Raw genomic sequence first — 16,862 nt, 5'->3', positions numbered from 1 at the left:
GCAGACTTGGTAGCAGAATCTGCCTTTTCATTACCCCTGATACCAACATGACTGGGCACCCAACAAAATACAATATCTTTATTGGCTATGGATAAAAAGACACATTTTCGTATGACCATCCCAATTAAGGGATGATCCAGCTTCATGTTTCGTAAAGCTTGGAGACACAAAAGTGAGTCGGTAAAAATAATAAATTTGGATACAATAGAATCCTTGATTTCTTCTAAGGCTTTAATGACTGCCCAAACTTCAGCACTGAGTCAGGCTGTCTCATGGAAAGTATTGTGTCTGATGGAAATACTGTAGCACAAGCCACAGAATTCCCATCCCGTGATCCGTCTGTATAAACAGGAATGTAATTACGGTACTTGTCTTGAATTTCCATCAACAATTGTTTATAGACAACAGCATCTGTGCGATCTTTCTTCAGATGCGCAAGATCAAACACAATGTTAGGTGGTGTTATACACCAAGGTGGTAAAACAAAATATGAAGGAGTTTCCAAATCGACAAAAAACGCTTAATGCAAAGACCAAATGTACGAATAGCATTCAGCCTTGCATCAAACAACTTCGTATACTTGTTATCAAACACCACATTATGTATAGGATGTTTTGGTAAAGATTTAATCTTGGTAGCATACTGCAGAGAAAGCTTTTCATGTCTAGCTCCCAAACAAGGTTCGTGTGCATCAATATACAAGCTCTCCACAGGAGATGTTCTAAATGCACCAAGACAAAGCCTAAGTCCCTGATTGTGTATAGGATCTAGCATCTGCAAGTAAGACTTGCGTGCCGACTCATACACAATGCATCCATAATCAAGCTTGGACCTCACAAGAGATCTATACAGACGGAGCATAACCTTTCAGTCTGCACCCATTTCGTATTACCAATAACTTTTAAAATATTGATGAGACACAAAGGATAGCTTCCTGTCAAATATAACCCCCAGGAATTTAGTCTCTTCCACAACTGGAATTGGATTTGTGTCCAAAAACAACTGTGGATCTAAGTGGAGACCTCTTTTCTGGCAGATGAGCATACCAACCATTTTTGCCTTTTGAGAATTTAAAGCCACTGTCAGTTGCCCATTGATGAAGTTTATTCAAACAAAGCTGCAACTTACGTTCAATGATACTCATATTGGACGATCTATAGCAAATCTGAAAATCATCAACATACAACGAGCAATCCACACCAGGTGTTAAACACTGGGTGATACTGTTAATTTTCACAGAAAATAAAGTTACAGACAGGATACTACCCTGAGGTACACCCATCTCTTGTGGGTGAATATCGGACAAAGTGGACCCCACCCAGTCTTTAAAAGATCTAACTTTTAATAATTGAGAATACTGGAGAAATATGTGTATCTTCATGGCAGTAAAAATTGAGAATATTGGAGAAATATGCGTATCTTCATGGCAGTAAAAATTGAGAATACTGGAGAAATATGCTTATCTTCAGGGCAGTAAAATTGAGAATATTGGAGAAACATGCATATCTTCATGGCAGTAAAAATTGAGAATATTGGAGAAATATGCGTATCTTCATGGCAGTAAACACTGAGAATATTGGAGAAATATGCGTATCTTCATGGCAGTAAAAATTTAGAATATTGGAGAAATATGCGTATCTTCATGGCAGTAAACATTGGTTCATGTCTGTTCATCTTGCCATCACTGAATTGTAGAGTTTGGCTGGATTAAAATATCTTTAATATTAAACAGTTCTATATTGGTGTAGTACAATTTTATTTATGTTGGTGTTTTTAACAGTGGTTTCTATAACAACAAAGCTGGTCAATTCTTGCACTATTCAGTCTATACATGAAACTACCTTGTCGTGTATGACCTGCAGTAGTCTGGCCTGGACTGAACCTATACATGTAACTGTACCTTGTCGTGTATGACCTGCAGTAGTCTGGCCTGGACTGAACCTATACATGTAACTGTACCTTGTCGTGTATGACCTGCAGTAGTCTGGCCTGGACTGAACCTATACATGTAACTCTGTACCTTGTCGTGTATGACCTGCAGTAGTCTGGCCTGGACTGAACCTATACATGTAACTGTACCTTGTCGTGTATGACCTGCAGTAGTCTGGCCTGGACTGAACCTATACATGCAACTGTATCTTGTCGTGTATGACCTGCAGTAGTCTGGCCTGAACTGAACCTATACATGTAACTCTGTACCTTGTCGTGTATGACCTGCAGTAGTCTGGCCTGGACTGAACCTATACATGTAACTCTGTACCTTGTCGTGTATGACCTGCAGTAGTCTGGCCTGGACTGAACAGGTCTCTACCGCCTGCTCCTTGTCCGATGTCTTGTCTATCATGTGATAAGCGGTCAGCAACAGAAACTCAAGTAGAACTAGTTCCCGTGTGCAGCCAACTGCTGTCTGCAATTCACAAAGTTGGTCCACCTGCAAAAGAGAGGAAACCCGTTTAATGACAAACCAAAGATCTAGTTCATTTGGTAAATCAGGTGTTGGAGATATTTGGGTCATAGGACTGGTGTGTGCAGGTCTGTTTATGGGGAAAGTGCACATAACAGATCCCTTGCAAAAAGTAGCTGGTTTTCTCTAAAGACTATGTATCAGGATAATCAAATGCTTGACAGTCGTTAAACAAAACAAGGTTTATTTTACCCTGGGTAATCATTTAGTGCTAACTGTCAACTTACAAAGAATCATGTCACACCTCTTACACAGTCAATTTGCTTAACCCGACAGTACAAGACTGAAAATAAACTCATACGTCGTTAGTCACTTATTCTCTACACACTTACCACGTGCTGTATTTTGTTTTCTTCACTATCCAGAAGGCACTTGGCCACCATCTGTGAGACATACAAGTTAAACGATACAACATTTTCACTGTCCATCTGAACTCCTTGTGAGGTTTTGGGCAGATGTCTTAAGCAAGCTGCAAAACAATTTGACAATAAACTAATTACATTAAAAACTTAAATACATAGTATTCCATTTTTGTATACATTCTAAATACATTGCTACAAAAAGCAACTAGCAATGAACGGGAACAGAGAATGCGCCTTGACTGATTTGCTATAATAAATGTATTCTTGTAATATTTCAGTTACCTTGGCTGATGCGTTGTATAATGGCATTCTTGTAATATTTCAGTTACCTTGGCTGATGTGTTGTATAATGGTATTCTTGTAATATTTCACTTACCTTGGCTGATGTGTTGTATAATGGGATTCTTGTAATAGTTCAGTTACCATTGCTGATGTGTTGTATAATGGGATTCTTGTAATATTTCAGTTACCGTTGCTGATGTGTTGTATAATGGGATTCTTGTAATATTTCAGTTACCTTTGCTGATGTGTTGTATAATGGTATTCTTGTAATATTTCAGTTACCTTGGCTGCTGTGTTGTATACTGGTATTCTTGTAATATTTCAGTTACCTTAGCTGCTGTGTTGTATAATAGTATTCTTGTAATATTTCAGTTACCGTTGCTGATGTGTTGTATTATGCGATTCTTGTAATACTTCAGATACCGTTGCTGTGGTGTTGTATAATGGGATTCTTGTAATATTTCAGTTACCTTAGCTGCTGTGTTGTATAATAGTATTCTTGTAATATTTCAGTTACCATTGCTGTTGTATAATGGGATTCTTGTAATAGTACAGTTACCGTTGCTGATGTGTTGTATAATGGGATTCTTGTAATATTTCAGTTACCGTTGCTGATGCGTTGTATTATGGGATTCTTGTAATATTTCAGTTACCGTTGCTGATGCGTTGTATAATGGGATTCTTGTAATAGTACAGTTACCGTTGCTGATGTGTTGTATAATGGGATTCTTGTAATATTTCGGTTACCATTGCTGATGTGTTGTATAATGGGATTCTTGTAATATTTCGGTTACCGTTGCTGATGTGTTGTATTATGGGATTCTTGTAATATTTCAGTTACCGTTGCTGATGCGTTGTATAATGGGATTCTTGTAATAGTTCAGTTACCGTTGCTGATGTGTTGTATAATGGGATTCTTGTAATAGTTCAGTTACCGTTGCTGATGTGTTGTATAATGTATTCTTGTAATAGTTCAGTTACCGTTGCTGATGTGTTGTATAATGGGATTCTTGTAATATTTCAGTTACCGTTGCTGATGCGTTGTATAATGGGATTCTTGTAATAGTTCAGTTACCGTTGCTGATGCGTTGTATAATGGGATTCTTGTAATATTTCAGTTGCCGTTGCTAATGTGTTGTATAATGGGATTCTTGTAATATTTCAGTTACCGTTGCTGTGTTGTATAATGGGATTCTTGTAATATTTTGGTTACCGTTGCCGATGCGTTGTATTATGGGATTCTTGTAATATTTCAGTTACTGTTGCTGATGTGTTGTATAATGGGATTCTTGTAATAGTTCAGTTACCGTTGCTGATGTGTTGTATAATGTATTCTTGTAATAGTTCAGTTACCGTTGCTGATGCGTTGTATAATGGGATTCTTGTAATATTTCAGTTACCGTTGCTGATGTGTTGTATTATGGGATTCTTGTAATATTTCAGTTACCGTTGCTGATGTGTTGTATAATGGTATTCTTGTAATATTTCAGTTACCTTAGCTGCTGTGTTGTATAATGATATTCTTGTAATATTTCAGTTACCGTTGCTGATGTGTTGTGTAATAGTATTCTTGTAATATTTCAGTTACCGTTGCTGATGCGTTGTATTATGGGATTCTTGTAATATTTCAGTTACCGTTGCTGATGTGTTGTATAATGATATTCTTGTAATATTTCAGTTACTGTTGCTGATACATTGTATTATGGGATTCTTGTAATATTTCAGTTACCATTGCTGATGCGTTGTATTATGGGATTCTTCGAATGTTTCAGTATGGACCTGCTGACTTCAAGCTCGCTTTCCGACCCAGACATCAAGGGGAGGTAACTGAAGATGATTGGAAGTAAGACATTCGTCTTTGAGCACAAAACTGTGACTGCTGTCGTAGCAACGTCTCGCCTGAAACAACAACCAATCAGTGAAAAATATTTCTGCCTTTCAGCTGTAATTTTAATTCTTGTGATCACTCTAGCACCATCGGTACCCATCTGAGCATGTGAAATTCCATGACATTTTACAAAGTACCCGGCATAAACATTTCCCATAGTATTATTACTACTACTACGTTCCTGGGCATCAAAGTTCTTTTGTTTGCTCTTACTAGTATATCTTAAAGAGAGATGGACTATATTCTTTCTCTTCTTAAATGATAACAAAAATGTTGAAATGTGTCTTTTATATTAAATATATTACACTAATATGTGGCAAAATATTCATTACAAAATGTTTATTATATACTTCACTAATACATCATATGGTAAAAATGTTTTATATCTTACTAAAGTAATAATACATGCAAAAGTGTTTATGATATAACTAATATACATATCTTAAAAATTACACCTGTTTATTAAAAAAGATTACATGTTTAACTAAGACAAATGAAAAAGTGGTGAGAAAAAAAAATGTGGAAGATATTCTGTTTAAGAAAAATAATCTAGAATCCTTGATGCGTGTCCAACTCACAGCCAACAAAGATTACGATGATTGTAGTTAAATAATTACCATTTTTCTTTTCCGTCACATCTCCTGAGTAGTTTCATTAAACAATCTTCAAGTTCAGACTTGTCTTCTACTATTTCCCACAAATTCTAAAACACAGTATTACATACATCAAACATCAGATATAATACATACAGCTTAATTCATACTTTCAACAACTATTTTCCACAGATTCTAAAATATGGTATTAAATACTGTAAACTCTAGATGTAATACATTCTACTTTAATTAATATTTCTACCCTTTTTATATAATACATTGAACAATAAAAAATTCTTATAGACAGTATTGTGGTAAACTTAAATACTGGACTATGCAAAAATAAATGAATAATACTTAAATTTAAGCCAGGCATACACTTCAATTATAAGTTAAAAATAAATAATGGCTGCACTTCCCTAAAAAAAGAAATGTTTTACTCAACAACATACTCAGCACATTTTACTGAATTGGATCGTCAGAAATGTGTTGACAGGCTACACACTTAATGACAATACAATTCATTACTAGTTAAATGGTGTGTATATATTTTAACTTTATGCTTTACCAATCTTAAAAGAAAAGAAAAGCTAATTTAAAAGCAAACAAGCAAAAAATAAAATGGAAACTGTGCACTTTAAAATATGTTAATAGTCTGTACAGATCTGAGAGTTTTAAATCAATTACAGTCCCCTGGTACATTATACTGATTTACATAGATCTGTTAGTTGTAAATAGTCTACAGACCTGACACTTTTTAATCAATTACAGTCCCCTGGTACATTATACCGATTTACATAGATCTGCTTTTTGTAAATAGTCTACAGACCTGACAGTTTTGGATGACGGCTGACACAACACTGAGATAGTCATCCTGCAGACGGGCAAGAACAGAGTTGGACAGGAAAGTTTTGTCTTCCAGCTGAAGAAAAGAACCGTAATACAGTCGCACATCATTACAACACATAGACATAATGATGTCAACACAAACTTAGCATAGTCACACATCATTACAACACGTAGACATAAAGATAATAATTTTACTGTGTCTCTGTTTCATTATGAATTGTAAGATAATTTTACTGTGTCTTCGTTTTTTAACATGAACTGTAAGATAATTTTACAATGTCTTTATCAAGAACTATAAGATCATTTTATTCTTAATCTAAGTTTTATTCTAAACTCAAAGTTAAATTTACCATGTCTCTCTTTTTCATCATGAACTGTAAAATAAATTTACCGTCTCTCTGTTTTTCATCATGAACTGTAAGATAAAGTTACTGTGTCTCTGTTTTTCATCATGAACTGTAAGATAAAGTTACCTTGTCTCTGTTTTTCATCATGAACTGCACTGCACTTCGTCTCACCGAGGGCTGTGGGTGGTTCAGGGACAAAACCAGGCTCTTCGCGTTGGTCGCAATCAGCTGATGTTGTTCCGACAGTGCCGACACATTGAGAAACGACATGATCGCAGCTTTCTTTTCCTTTTCCTGACACGACTTGAGAACGTTTTCTACAGCAGTGTCAACAATGTCAGAATACCTGTGGAACAAAGTATGTTGATGAATGTATGTTTTAGTTAAGTGAGTACAGTCTGTATATACTGATAGACTTACCTCCCTCCTAGCTCTGACACTTACCTCCCTTCTCACTGTGACTGACTTACCTCCCTTCTAGCTCTAACAGACTTACCTCCCTTCTAGCTGTTTGATGACTCCTCTCACAATCTGCACTAAAGAGTCATTGTCCTCGGAGTCATGGCTGAAGAAATACGATAAATACTGCTCCAGTACCTCACTGAAAAAAAGAAAGAAAGTATATATAATATATGAAAGCAATAAAAAATACTTCCTTAATACCTAAGTAAGAACAAAACAAAACATATTTGTAACATAGCAATGATACGGTATGTAAATAGACAAAACTACATATATGTGGTTTTCTGATTTCTGTATTCCACGAGTGTATTTTCTGCTGGAAACCCCGATACCCTTAATTGGAATTTTGTTTCCAAATAATAGTTAAAAAAGTGTAACACTGGTAGCTATTGATGGGGATTTCTCAATTTACACAACTAGGTCAACTGTGTTACTATGCGGACCGATGAACCACCAATTATTACACATAGGAATATAGTTCTATTTAAACAATAAACAGAAATAAGAAAGAATGAGTGAAAAGTTACCTATAATTTTAATGATTTGTTTGAAATGCTTTTAAAGACAATGTAATAGATAAAATTCATGAACAATGTAATATTTAATTTGCTAGTAATACGTCACAAAACATTCAGCGCGCCAGTTATATCAATGAAGAAAAATGTCAAGAATTGTTCACTCAATGTCTGTGTTGTGATCGGTGTGTTTTCTTTCATTGAAGTTCATGGAATTACTTGTTGCTGAAAAGTTGAAGTTTATATTAAATGTGCCTTCATAAATCATTGCTCCACTGAATAATCCGGTTGTCAGTTCATCCAAGTTTTCTACATGAATTCATTGTTGCTAAAGTCGACGACAGTCACTTTTCACACCCATGTTTTGGCTTCGTACACAATAAATATAGCATATCTTACCGTAATTTCACTAGAAATCCATATTTCGTAAAAGGTACAATTTTTTAATCACAAGATTTTGTTCAAACACATTGAGGTGCATTATAAATTTAAAAAAAATAATTCAATAGCAATTTTGCTTTAGAATTTTTCCAATATTCTTAAAAAGAGGAAACGTCATGTACCCAGTTTATGGTTATTGTAAGGATATGCAAAGTGACATCATTTAAATTAAAAATTAGCTATATTATTACAATGCTTCGCCACATTAAAGTAAAAACTAGTCTACTAACCTTGACCCTATCAAATTCCTATAACAAGAAGACAATGCTGTTTACAGGTCGGTCTTTTTTATTATTTTCAAAATTCTGGACAAAATATTAATTTTAAGTTTTAAAAGATGAAAGAAATAAAAGTACCTTTTATTAAATATACTACTCAAAAGAATTTAAGGGTCAGACGATATTTTCGACATTATTTTCTGAATGTGAATTATATTAGCTAGACCATAATGTCACGCATGGTATTGTTCCATTTTGACGAAAATGGGTCTAAGCAACCCATAAATGAATTAAAATCCACTGTCATTGACACTGTCGACTAGTTCTAATGGCGAAAACATGCTTACATTTGCACGTAAATTAGGGCAATGCGAAAGGTCTGCTAAGTGCCCATAACTTGCTTTTTCACAAAGCGCTTCATTTGCACGCTTTTCACGTGTATTCCATGTTCCCAATGCTGAATTTCCGTATAATTGGAGCTTGCGTTCGTGTACGGTGCACACTCCAAATTCGATAATGGTACGACTTCAACTGACTATCGAAAATCGAGGAAGGGCTATTGCTTGGCTTCAGGATGGCAATACGCAAAGAAATGTTGCTCTGAGACTTGGTGTCAGTCAGAGTGTCATTGGCCGACTGTGGCAACGGTACCAAGCAACGAATTCTGTTCGAAATCGTCCACGTTCGGAAAGACCCCGAAGCACTACAAATAGAGAGGACCGCTACATCACCAATATGGCTCTACGTCAACGCACAACCACTGCACGCTGATTACGTGACAATCTGCGGACTGCGACTGGAACTCGAGTGTCTGATCAAACCATACGCAATCGTCTGAGAGCCAATAATCTACGCTGCCGTCGCCAGGCTGTTCGACCACCACTCCTACCACGTCACAGAATGGCCAGACATCACTGGTGCACGCTTCATCTGCGGTGGCAACGTGTTCAGTGGGGTCGAGTGATGTTCACTGATGAGTCCAGGTTTAGTCTCCAGTTCGACGACGGTCGGGTTCGTGTCTACAGACGTCCTGGGGAGCGCTTCGCTGATGTTAACGTTAGACAACGTCACCGGTTCGGTGGTGGCAGCGTCATGGTGTGGGGCGGCATCTCTATCCACCACAGGACCCCCCTCTATGTGGTGGATGGCAATCTGAATGGAATCCGCTATCTGAATGAGATTATCCGGCCGTTGGTTCTCCCAGGCCTTCAGCAGATTGGCGGCGGGGCAGTTCTGCAGGATGGCAATGCCAGACCCCACTGTGCCAGGGTGGTAACGGACTTTCTCAGACAACAAGGTATCGCCAGGATGGATTGGCCAGCATATTCGCCTGACTTGGCCCCAATAGAGCCCGCCTGGGACGAATTAGGCAGGAGAGTTCGGGATAACCATGCCTCTCCGGCCAACCTTCATGATCTGGGTCAACGTCTTATGGCAGAGTGGCAGGCCATTCCCCAAGAGTTCTTCAGACGTCTGATCAACAGCATGAGGCAACGATGTGTCGAGTGTATTCGCGCCAGGGGTGGATTCACACACTATTAAACGAATGTTCTAATGTGTAAAATCCATGTTTGACAACCTTCAACTTTGACAGCATGTCATGTGACTTCCTTGTATACAGTGACATTTATTTGTGGTTTTTTGTAAATATGGAACAATAAATAAAAAATTTGGTGTAGTTTACATCATCAATCTAATACACTCTGAAACTTATTTGGATATACATTTTTGACCCTTAATTTCTTTTGAGTAGTATATATCATATCACAAAATTACCATTGGATATGTTTTATTTATTGTGCACGAAGCCAAAACAAGGATCCAAAAAGTGAAACTGTCGTCGGCCGTAATCGTGATTAAAAGCTCATTGATGAGTAATGTTCCCGTCTCATGTTTTGGTATTGTCTCATGTTTTGGTATCACTTAAGGGCTCGAACAGGATACAACGACAAATCTTCCACATCGTGTGAACCCCCAATGGAAGAGAGTGCCTTAACATCATAGGTGTGAGGAGATTGATCCGGCAACTGATTCTTAGCAACAAAGTTCATCAAAAGACCCAGTGAAACCAAAGAGTAATCTCGATTAAAACGCACCATGTCGATATCCAAAGCATGTTATCTCTGACACTCTTGCCGCTGTAGTGAACCCCAGCAGAAACACTGCTTCCTTGTCCAAGCCTCTAAAGAGGCCTCCGCAGCAGGCTCGTAGGGTGCTTGAGACAAGGCCCTCAGAACTAGATTAAGGTCCCAATTCTGTGGCCGAAAATGTTGAACCGGATCCTCGTGCTTGAAACCCTTGATCATGGAGTGGATTTCAGGAACTGCAGCTAGCTTAGTACCCGTGGCAGAGTCACAACAGTTGCAATAACCAAAACATAACCAGCAATAGTAGAGCCTTAGAGTTTCAATGTCGACCGGAGATATAAATCTGCTAGTCTCTCAACATGAATAGTCTGAGGTTTTAGTTTGTTACTGAGGCATCATCGATGAAAATATAACCACCGGACATTATATGCAGCAGCTGTGGATGCCCGGTGAGCTTTTAATATCGCCGATGTGGTCTGAGAAAAGAACCCCTTCTTCCTTTAATCCTTGGAGATAATGTCCACGCGTGTAGTTGGTACAAGCTTGGATATGGATGATGCTGTCTCGACGTGGGATGAAGCAAGAGGCGATCCCAACCTGGTAGTGGCAGAGGATCTGGTTCCGCAAGACGTAGAAGGGACTGGATACCAGATTCTGCTTGGCCATTTTGGAGCAATGAGAAGTATCCGACAATGGAACTCCTGGAACAGCTGGAGGACTCGTGGTAGTAACACTGGAGGCAGAAAAGCATATGCGTCCAGATTGTCCCAGCTGATGGCCAAAGCGTCGAGATCCAATGCATCTGAATCCTGTACCGGTGACATGTACAATCTTAGTTGACGATTGAAGCACGTCGCAAACAGATCAACATTCAGTGTCCACAGTCTGTGACACACACCGGAACACTTCTGGGTTGAGCATTCACTCGGTGCTTTGTGGAGCGGACAGTCTTGACAACATGTCTGCCAGAACATTCGACACCCCTGGTATGTGACATGCTCTGAGTTGCAGCGGAATGGCATCCATCAGCTCGAACAAATGGTAGGTTAGATCGAGCAGGCTGCTGGAATGAGTTCCACCTTGACGATTTATGTAAGCCGCCGTTGTCACATTGTCGGTCGCTAACATGAGAATTGCATGTATCAAGAGATGACGCCAATGACGTATCGCATTGAACACTGCCAGAAGCTCTAACACATTGATGTGGAAACTTGCTTTGACGGCAGACCACAGCTCCGATGTTGTCTGACTGTTGAGATGTGCTCCCCAACCTTCTTGTGAGGCGTCCACAAACAGATAGCCTCAAAGAGACTCCGCCTAAGACGTTCAACGGAATCAGCCACCATTGCAGACAGGGTCGAAGGTTGTCGGGAAGAGTGATCATCAGACTGGGGTTGTTCAACATGATGTACGGATTCAGGAAGACTTGTAAACGCCTTAACTGCAGGCGACCCCATAGAGTCAAGTCTTGGGCTGAAGTCAAAAGACCCAGTAGGCTTTGCCACATATGGAATGTCACAGGTTCGGCTAGAACTTTGGATACCGCAGATTGAATCTTGGTCCATCGGTCTGCAGGAACCTGAAGGAGTCCCAGATCGGTATGCAGCTGAATCCCAATGAACTGGAGATTCTGTGTTGGTAGCAGTAGAGACTTTTCCTGGTTGACAATCCATCCTAAGCAGTGCAAGAACAGAAGTACATAGCTGACTTGGCTTGCTAACTTCGTCTTGCTCTGGCACTTCAAAAGACAGTCGTCCAGGTATAGGTAAAATGATAGACCCTGCTGATGGAGAACTCGCGACATCGGAGCTGTTATTCTCTTAGCCAAGGAACGACCGAAATGCCAAACGGCAGAACCATCCAGTCGTAGTGCACTCACTGCAGCACAAACCTGAGATATTTGTGGTAGGCTGGATGGATAGGCAAGTGGAGGTAGGTATCCTTGATGTCCAGTGACGCTAACCAATCGTTTGGTTGAATGACGGTTTTCACACCGCAGATTGTGAACATCTTGAACTGCGGTGGAGGTTCGAGATGAGTTGAAGAACGCCAGATTGTGAATCATCCTGAGGTCAGTTGAATCCTTCTTAGGAACCAGAAAGATTTCTGAGTAAAACCTGGAGATAGGTGCTGCATCGATAACTTCCGTACCGCTCCCTTCTCGTTTGTTTACTGTGTCTTGCAAGACCATCACATGAGAACCCGAATGGCAGGCTTCCCTTGCTGATGTGGTCAAAGGTGGTGGGGAAGACAATTGCAGCCGATAACCGTGTCATAAGATCACTGTTACAAACACGTCGTCGCAGAGGTGTTCCCAATTCCTCCAATACCTCTGCAGTCGACCTCCGACATTGGACACACCAGAAGCGTGAGTTGATAATTGTTGTTCCACGGATAATCGAGGGGTGGGCGAAGGTCGAAATAATCTGAGGAGTCCTGGGTGTGATGGCTGGCCTCAACGTTGGGGAGGCTTCCCTTGGGATTGATTCCCCGATCCGGCAGACTTTCTTGGTGTAGGTTGTCCACGAAAAGGCTGCTGCTTATAAGGAGTGCTTTTCCATTTTTTCGACACAGTTGACGAGGGAAATGGAAACTTCTGTTGTGAAGCTAGAGCAGCCAAAGACACATCCAAATACGACAAAACGTAGACCAGCCGTCGCTGAGTAGTATCAATGGCTGTTACAGTCCGTTCTGGAATTTCCACCATCGTGGGAGGTTTGCTCAGACGAGATGCGTCGGAATCCAAATCAGGAGCCCGATCCTTGAAAGGCATGTTAAAGACAGGATAGGCATAACGATGCCACGGAGGTAATGCCAACGGGGAAGCCGTTTCAGCAAAAACCGCATCCAACTCCGTGTTGACCCCGGCGATCATCGTGCCCACAGCAAGAGATTTAATCACATCTTCTGGGGCTGCGTCAGTTGCAATCATGGGAACTGGTCCCTTCCGTGCAGGCGCAGGTGGGCGAGGTAGCGGTGGTAGAAGCTCGTAAACAGTACTTCATAGTCATGCTATCCGCTGTATCTGTATCGTCCACCACGGAACCGTGTGATTCATCATCAGGAAAGTCCCGTAAAAGTCTAGCACATGCATGCCGATCCCCAATACTTGAAGGTCGTGGAGACCGTGAATGGCCGTAACGGGAACCGGAAGCTGACCATGAAGCATGATTGTCTATACTCCGAGACCAATAACAGCGATTGGAATAAGCTGTAGATCGTGGAGAACAGCTCCGTTCATGGCTGCGATGACCAACAACAGACAAAGTAGATCTGCAATGACCTGAGGTAGGGTCCTTGGTTGGTCTAGACACCGTAGCATCCGTCGGTGCGGTAGCCGTAGTCACTGTAGCACACACCGTCACGGACACTGGATGAGGTAAACGGTACTGCCATGGTAGATACTTGTCCCGGTGAAGAAACCGTTGCTGGAACTGGCACCATGGTAGTAGTAGTGTGCAGCGAAGCGATAGTTTCCTGAACCATACTAGGTAGGAGAGACTTGAGCACTTCAGCAACAGACTCCAAAATCGATGTGGCCGGAGGAGAAGCCGACGGAACAGGATCCGCCTTCTTGGCCCGCTGGGCCAGCACCTTCAGGTAGTTATTGAATTCAACCGGGCCAAGAGGCAGACAGAGCAACCAACGTGACTCTACATCGCAAGGCGATCGACACCCAGGACAGACATCATGCGGGTCTCCCCCCGCCAAAAAGTTCCTGCATTTAGTACAGGAGCGAACAATTCTAGTAGAGTTAGTATCCAACATTCTCAACACTCTGTAATGAGAAAGCAAACACATATCTGGTAAACAAGAAGGCGCCATTTTCAAAATGGCGACCGACAAGCTAAACAGGCACACATGACAAAAACTAAATTTCATATAAAGTAATTACAACCAAAATAATGGTATAATAGCAAGGTAACAACATTAAAGAATGTCACCACAATAAATCGAAACATAAACCATAGTAATAAAACAGATGGCTCAGATTACGACGGAGCAAAATAAAGAGCAAAATAAAGAACGTCCGAACCGCTAGAAGCGAAGGAAAAAGAAGGAAGTTACAGTCACGTGACCAGAACAGGAAGGGGTACACAGTAGAAGAATTTAGGCCATCCCATTGGCTGTTGGGATGTTCGGACCAGTCTACTAATCATAGGGAATATGCACTAGTTATGAGGACAGGTGATGTTGAAAAAAAAAAGATCATTCCTTTCTTCAGATGAAACTTAAGATACCTAGCAAGAAACATAACCGTCAATACAGACTGAACTTGTGAGCTACCTGGCAACAAACATGGCTGTAGTCTCTTCCAGTGGTAACCATGTCAACAACTCCTGCAGTAACCACATGAGTCTCGGTGGTGGAGCGTCATCATCGTTGTCACTGCTATCACTGCTCACCACGTTCAGAGCAGCTTGTTTGAATGCGGCCGGCACCAGTCGCTTCATGATGGGGAACACCAGCGAATTGGTCTCGTAACGCTGGGACAGGTCATACAGAATAGTCGCGAGTGAGGTCTGTCGACTCAAATACTTGAATGCTCTACAAAGAAAGATAATTCTGACAAATCATACAGAATACTCACTAGTGCTGCCTGTTGACTCTTTTTTTTTCATTTCAACTTATTTTGTGCTTATATCCAATTAATGTTCAAGCACACTGTCCTGGGCACACACCTCAGCTATCTGGGATGTCTGTCTTGGACAGTGAGTTAGTTGTTAGTGGTCTTACTGTTAAAACTCGCTCTGGGTGGGAGCCAGTACCGGGTTGCGAATCCTGTACCTACCAGCCTTATGTCTGATGGCTTAACCACGACACCACAAGGCTAGTTGTCGACTCAAATATTTAGAACGCTCTACAAAGAAAGATAATACTGTGACAAGTCATACAAAATGCTTGCTAGTGATGTCTGTTGACTCAAATACTTGAACACTCTAGAAAGAAAGATAATTCTATGACAAATACTTGAACGCTCTACAAGGAAAGATAACTCTGGGGCAAGTCATACAGATTACTTGCTGGTTGCACTATACCAATTAATTTCCGGCTGGGTTGAAGTTCGAGGTGTACCGAACTTTTGATAGAGAAGTTAACACCACAAGTCCTGTGATTGGTTATAAATGTGAGTGTGTTGGTTGTAAAAAAAATTAGTTTCATCTGGGCTAAAAATGTATGCAATTTTATTTGATGTAGTACCACCGTGTCAAGTAGCCTTGTGCTTGGAACATGTATGGGGTACCTGTAAAAAAAAGTACTAAAATTTTGTGCGAAACTAGGGGTGTTGCAGAAACATCTGGTTATACCGAAAATGAGCCATGAAAGGTACCATTTTCTGCAGTTAATACTTTGAGGTAGGGGTTGTAGTACTGATATTTATGGGTCACAGTTTGGTTGATATATTGCATATAGTGTTTTTAAACACAAACGTTAACATGGTCGCCTATGGGATTTGAATTGGTATAGTCCAACCTATAGCACATATTCAGTGCATAATAAAAAAGATTATGATTTTTGTGATTTAATTAAATTAAACTACACTATTTGATTAATTAGCCGTCACTCGGCCATGCAAGTTCACAATGACCTTGACCTTGACAATAATTACTGTACATAGCTCTGAATGGAGTTTGAACAAAAATTAGCACTGAGGAAAAGTTGGTTTTGGCCTATAATTCATACTATACAGATTTGAATGTTCTTATTTACATGGTGTTTGACTTGACATATACAACTGCTCTTAAATATGTTAATATATCTAGGCAGTCTGAACTTAGATTTTAATAGCAATTTATTTTTATATTAAAAATAACATGTGCCAATATTGGGATAATGTCTTTAACTTCTATAAACATAGTTAATGTTTCATGTGTGTACTTCCGATAGCTTAACTTTTTAAAGACCTTGATTTTTATTGTCCTTTTGGCATATTTATAGGGTGCTAAGTCATATTTTAGACAAATTTGTAGTTTTAGGGGAAACATTTTTTTACTTTGAAGAATTTTTTTACCAAAGCCATAATTAAAATTTTTGTCACTATTGTGCCTTCTGTTCTCATTTATACATAACAATAAGCTTGTTAAACATATCTTTAGGTCTCCAGATAAAATCTTTTTTAAAAATAATCACTTAGTTTGCTCCCATGAAGTGTATTTTAAGTGTATACTAGATTTGGAACCAATTTTTCCAGATTTGATTATCTACCTTGGTGTAATTTGATGATTTATTTTATTGTTAATGCTGTATTATCCAATGTTAATAGCTAAATGATATGCTGGATTACAGATTGTAGGAATACATCCAATATACATATTGTATTGATCTGGATTAGAAAATAATGCAATAAAATAG

The 16,862-nt window shown here is 39.7% G+C and overlaps 1 protein-coding gene across 1 annotated transcript in view; it reads right to left on the bottom strand.

Annotated features, from left to right (window-relative positions):
* LOC121376381 (HEAT repeat-containing protein 1-like) overlaps nt 1–16,862 on the bottom strand; it is a 74,425-nt gene that overhangs the window by 31,244 nt on the left and 26,319 nt on the right. The window contains exons 8-15 of the mRNA XM_041504231.1: nt 14,796–15,056; nt 7,282–7,386; nt 6,912–7,131; nt 6,419–6,511; nt 5,614–5,699; nt 4,838–5,007; nt 2,797–2,933; nt 2,261–2,431 (exon numbers count right to left, since the gene is read on the bottom strand). Coding sequence (XP_041360165.1) covers nt 2,261–2,431; nt 2,797–2,933; nt 4,838–5,007; nt 5,614–5,699; nt 6,419–6,511; nt 6,912–7,131; nt 7,282–7,386; nt 14,796–15,056 — 1,243 coding nt within the window. The remainder of the gene's footprint in view (nt 1–2,260; nt 2,432–2,796; nt 2,934–4,837; nt 5,008–5,613; nt 5,700–6,418; nt 6,512–6,911; nt 7,132–7,281; nt 7,387–14,795; nt 15,057–16,862) is intronic.

The sequence above is a fragment of the Gigantopelta aegis genome, chromosome 6 (assembly GCF_016097555.1).
Source record: "Gigantopelta aegis isolate Gae_Host chromosome 6, Gae_host_genome, whole genome shotgun sequence".
In the NCBI taxonomy this organism is placed as follows: Eukaryota; Metazoa; Mollusca; class Gastropoda; order Neomphalida; family Peltospiridae; genus Gigantopelta; species Gigantopelta aegis.
The sequence above is the reverse complement of the archived record's forward strand: the minus strand, read 5'-3'. Positions and strand labels throughout refer to the sequence as shown.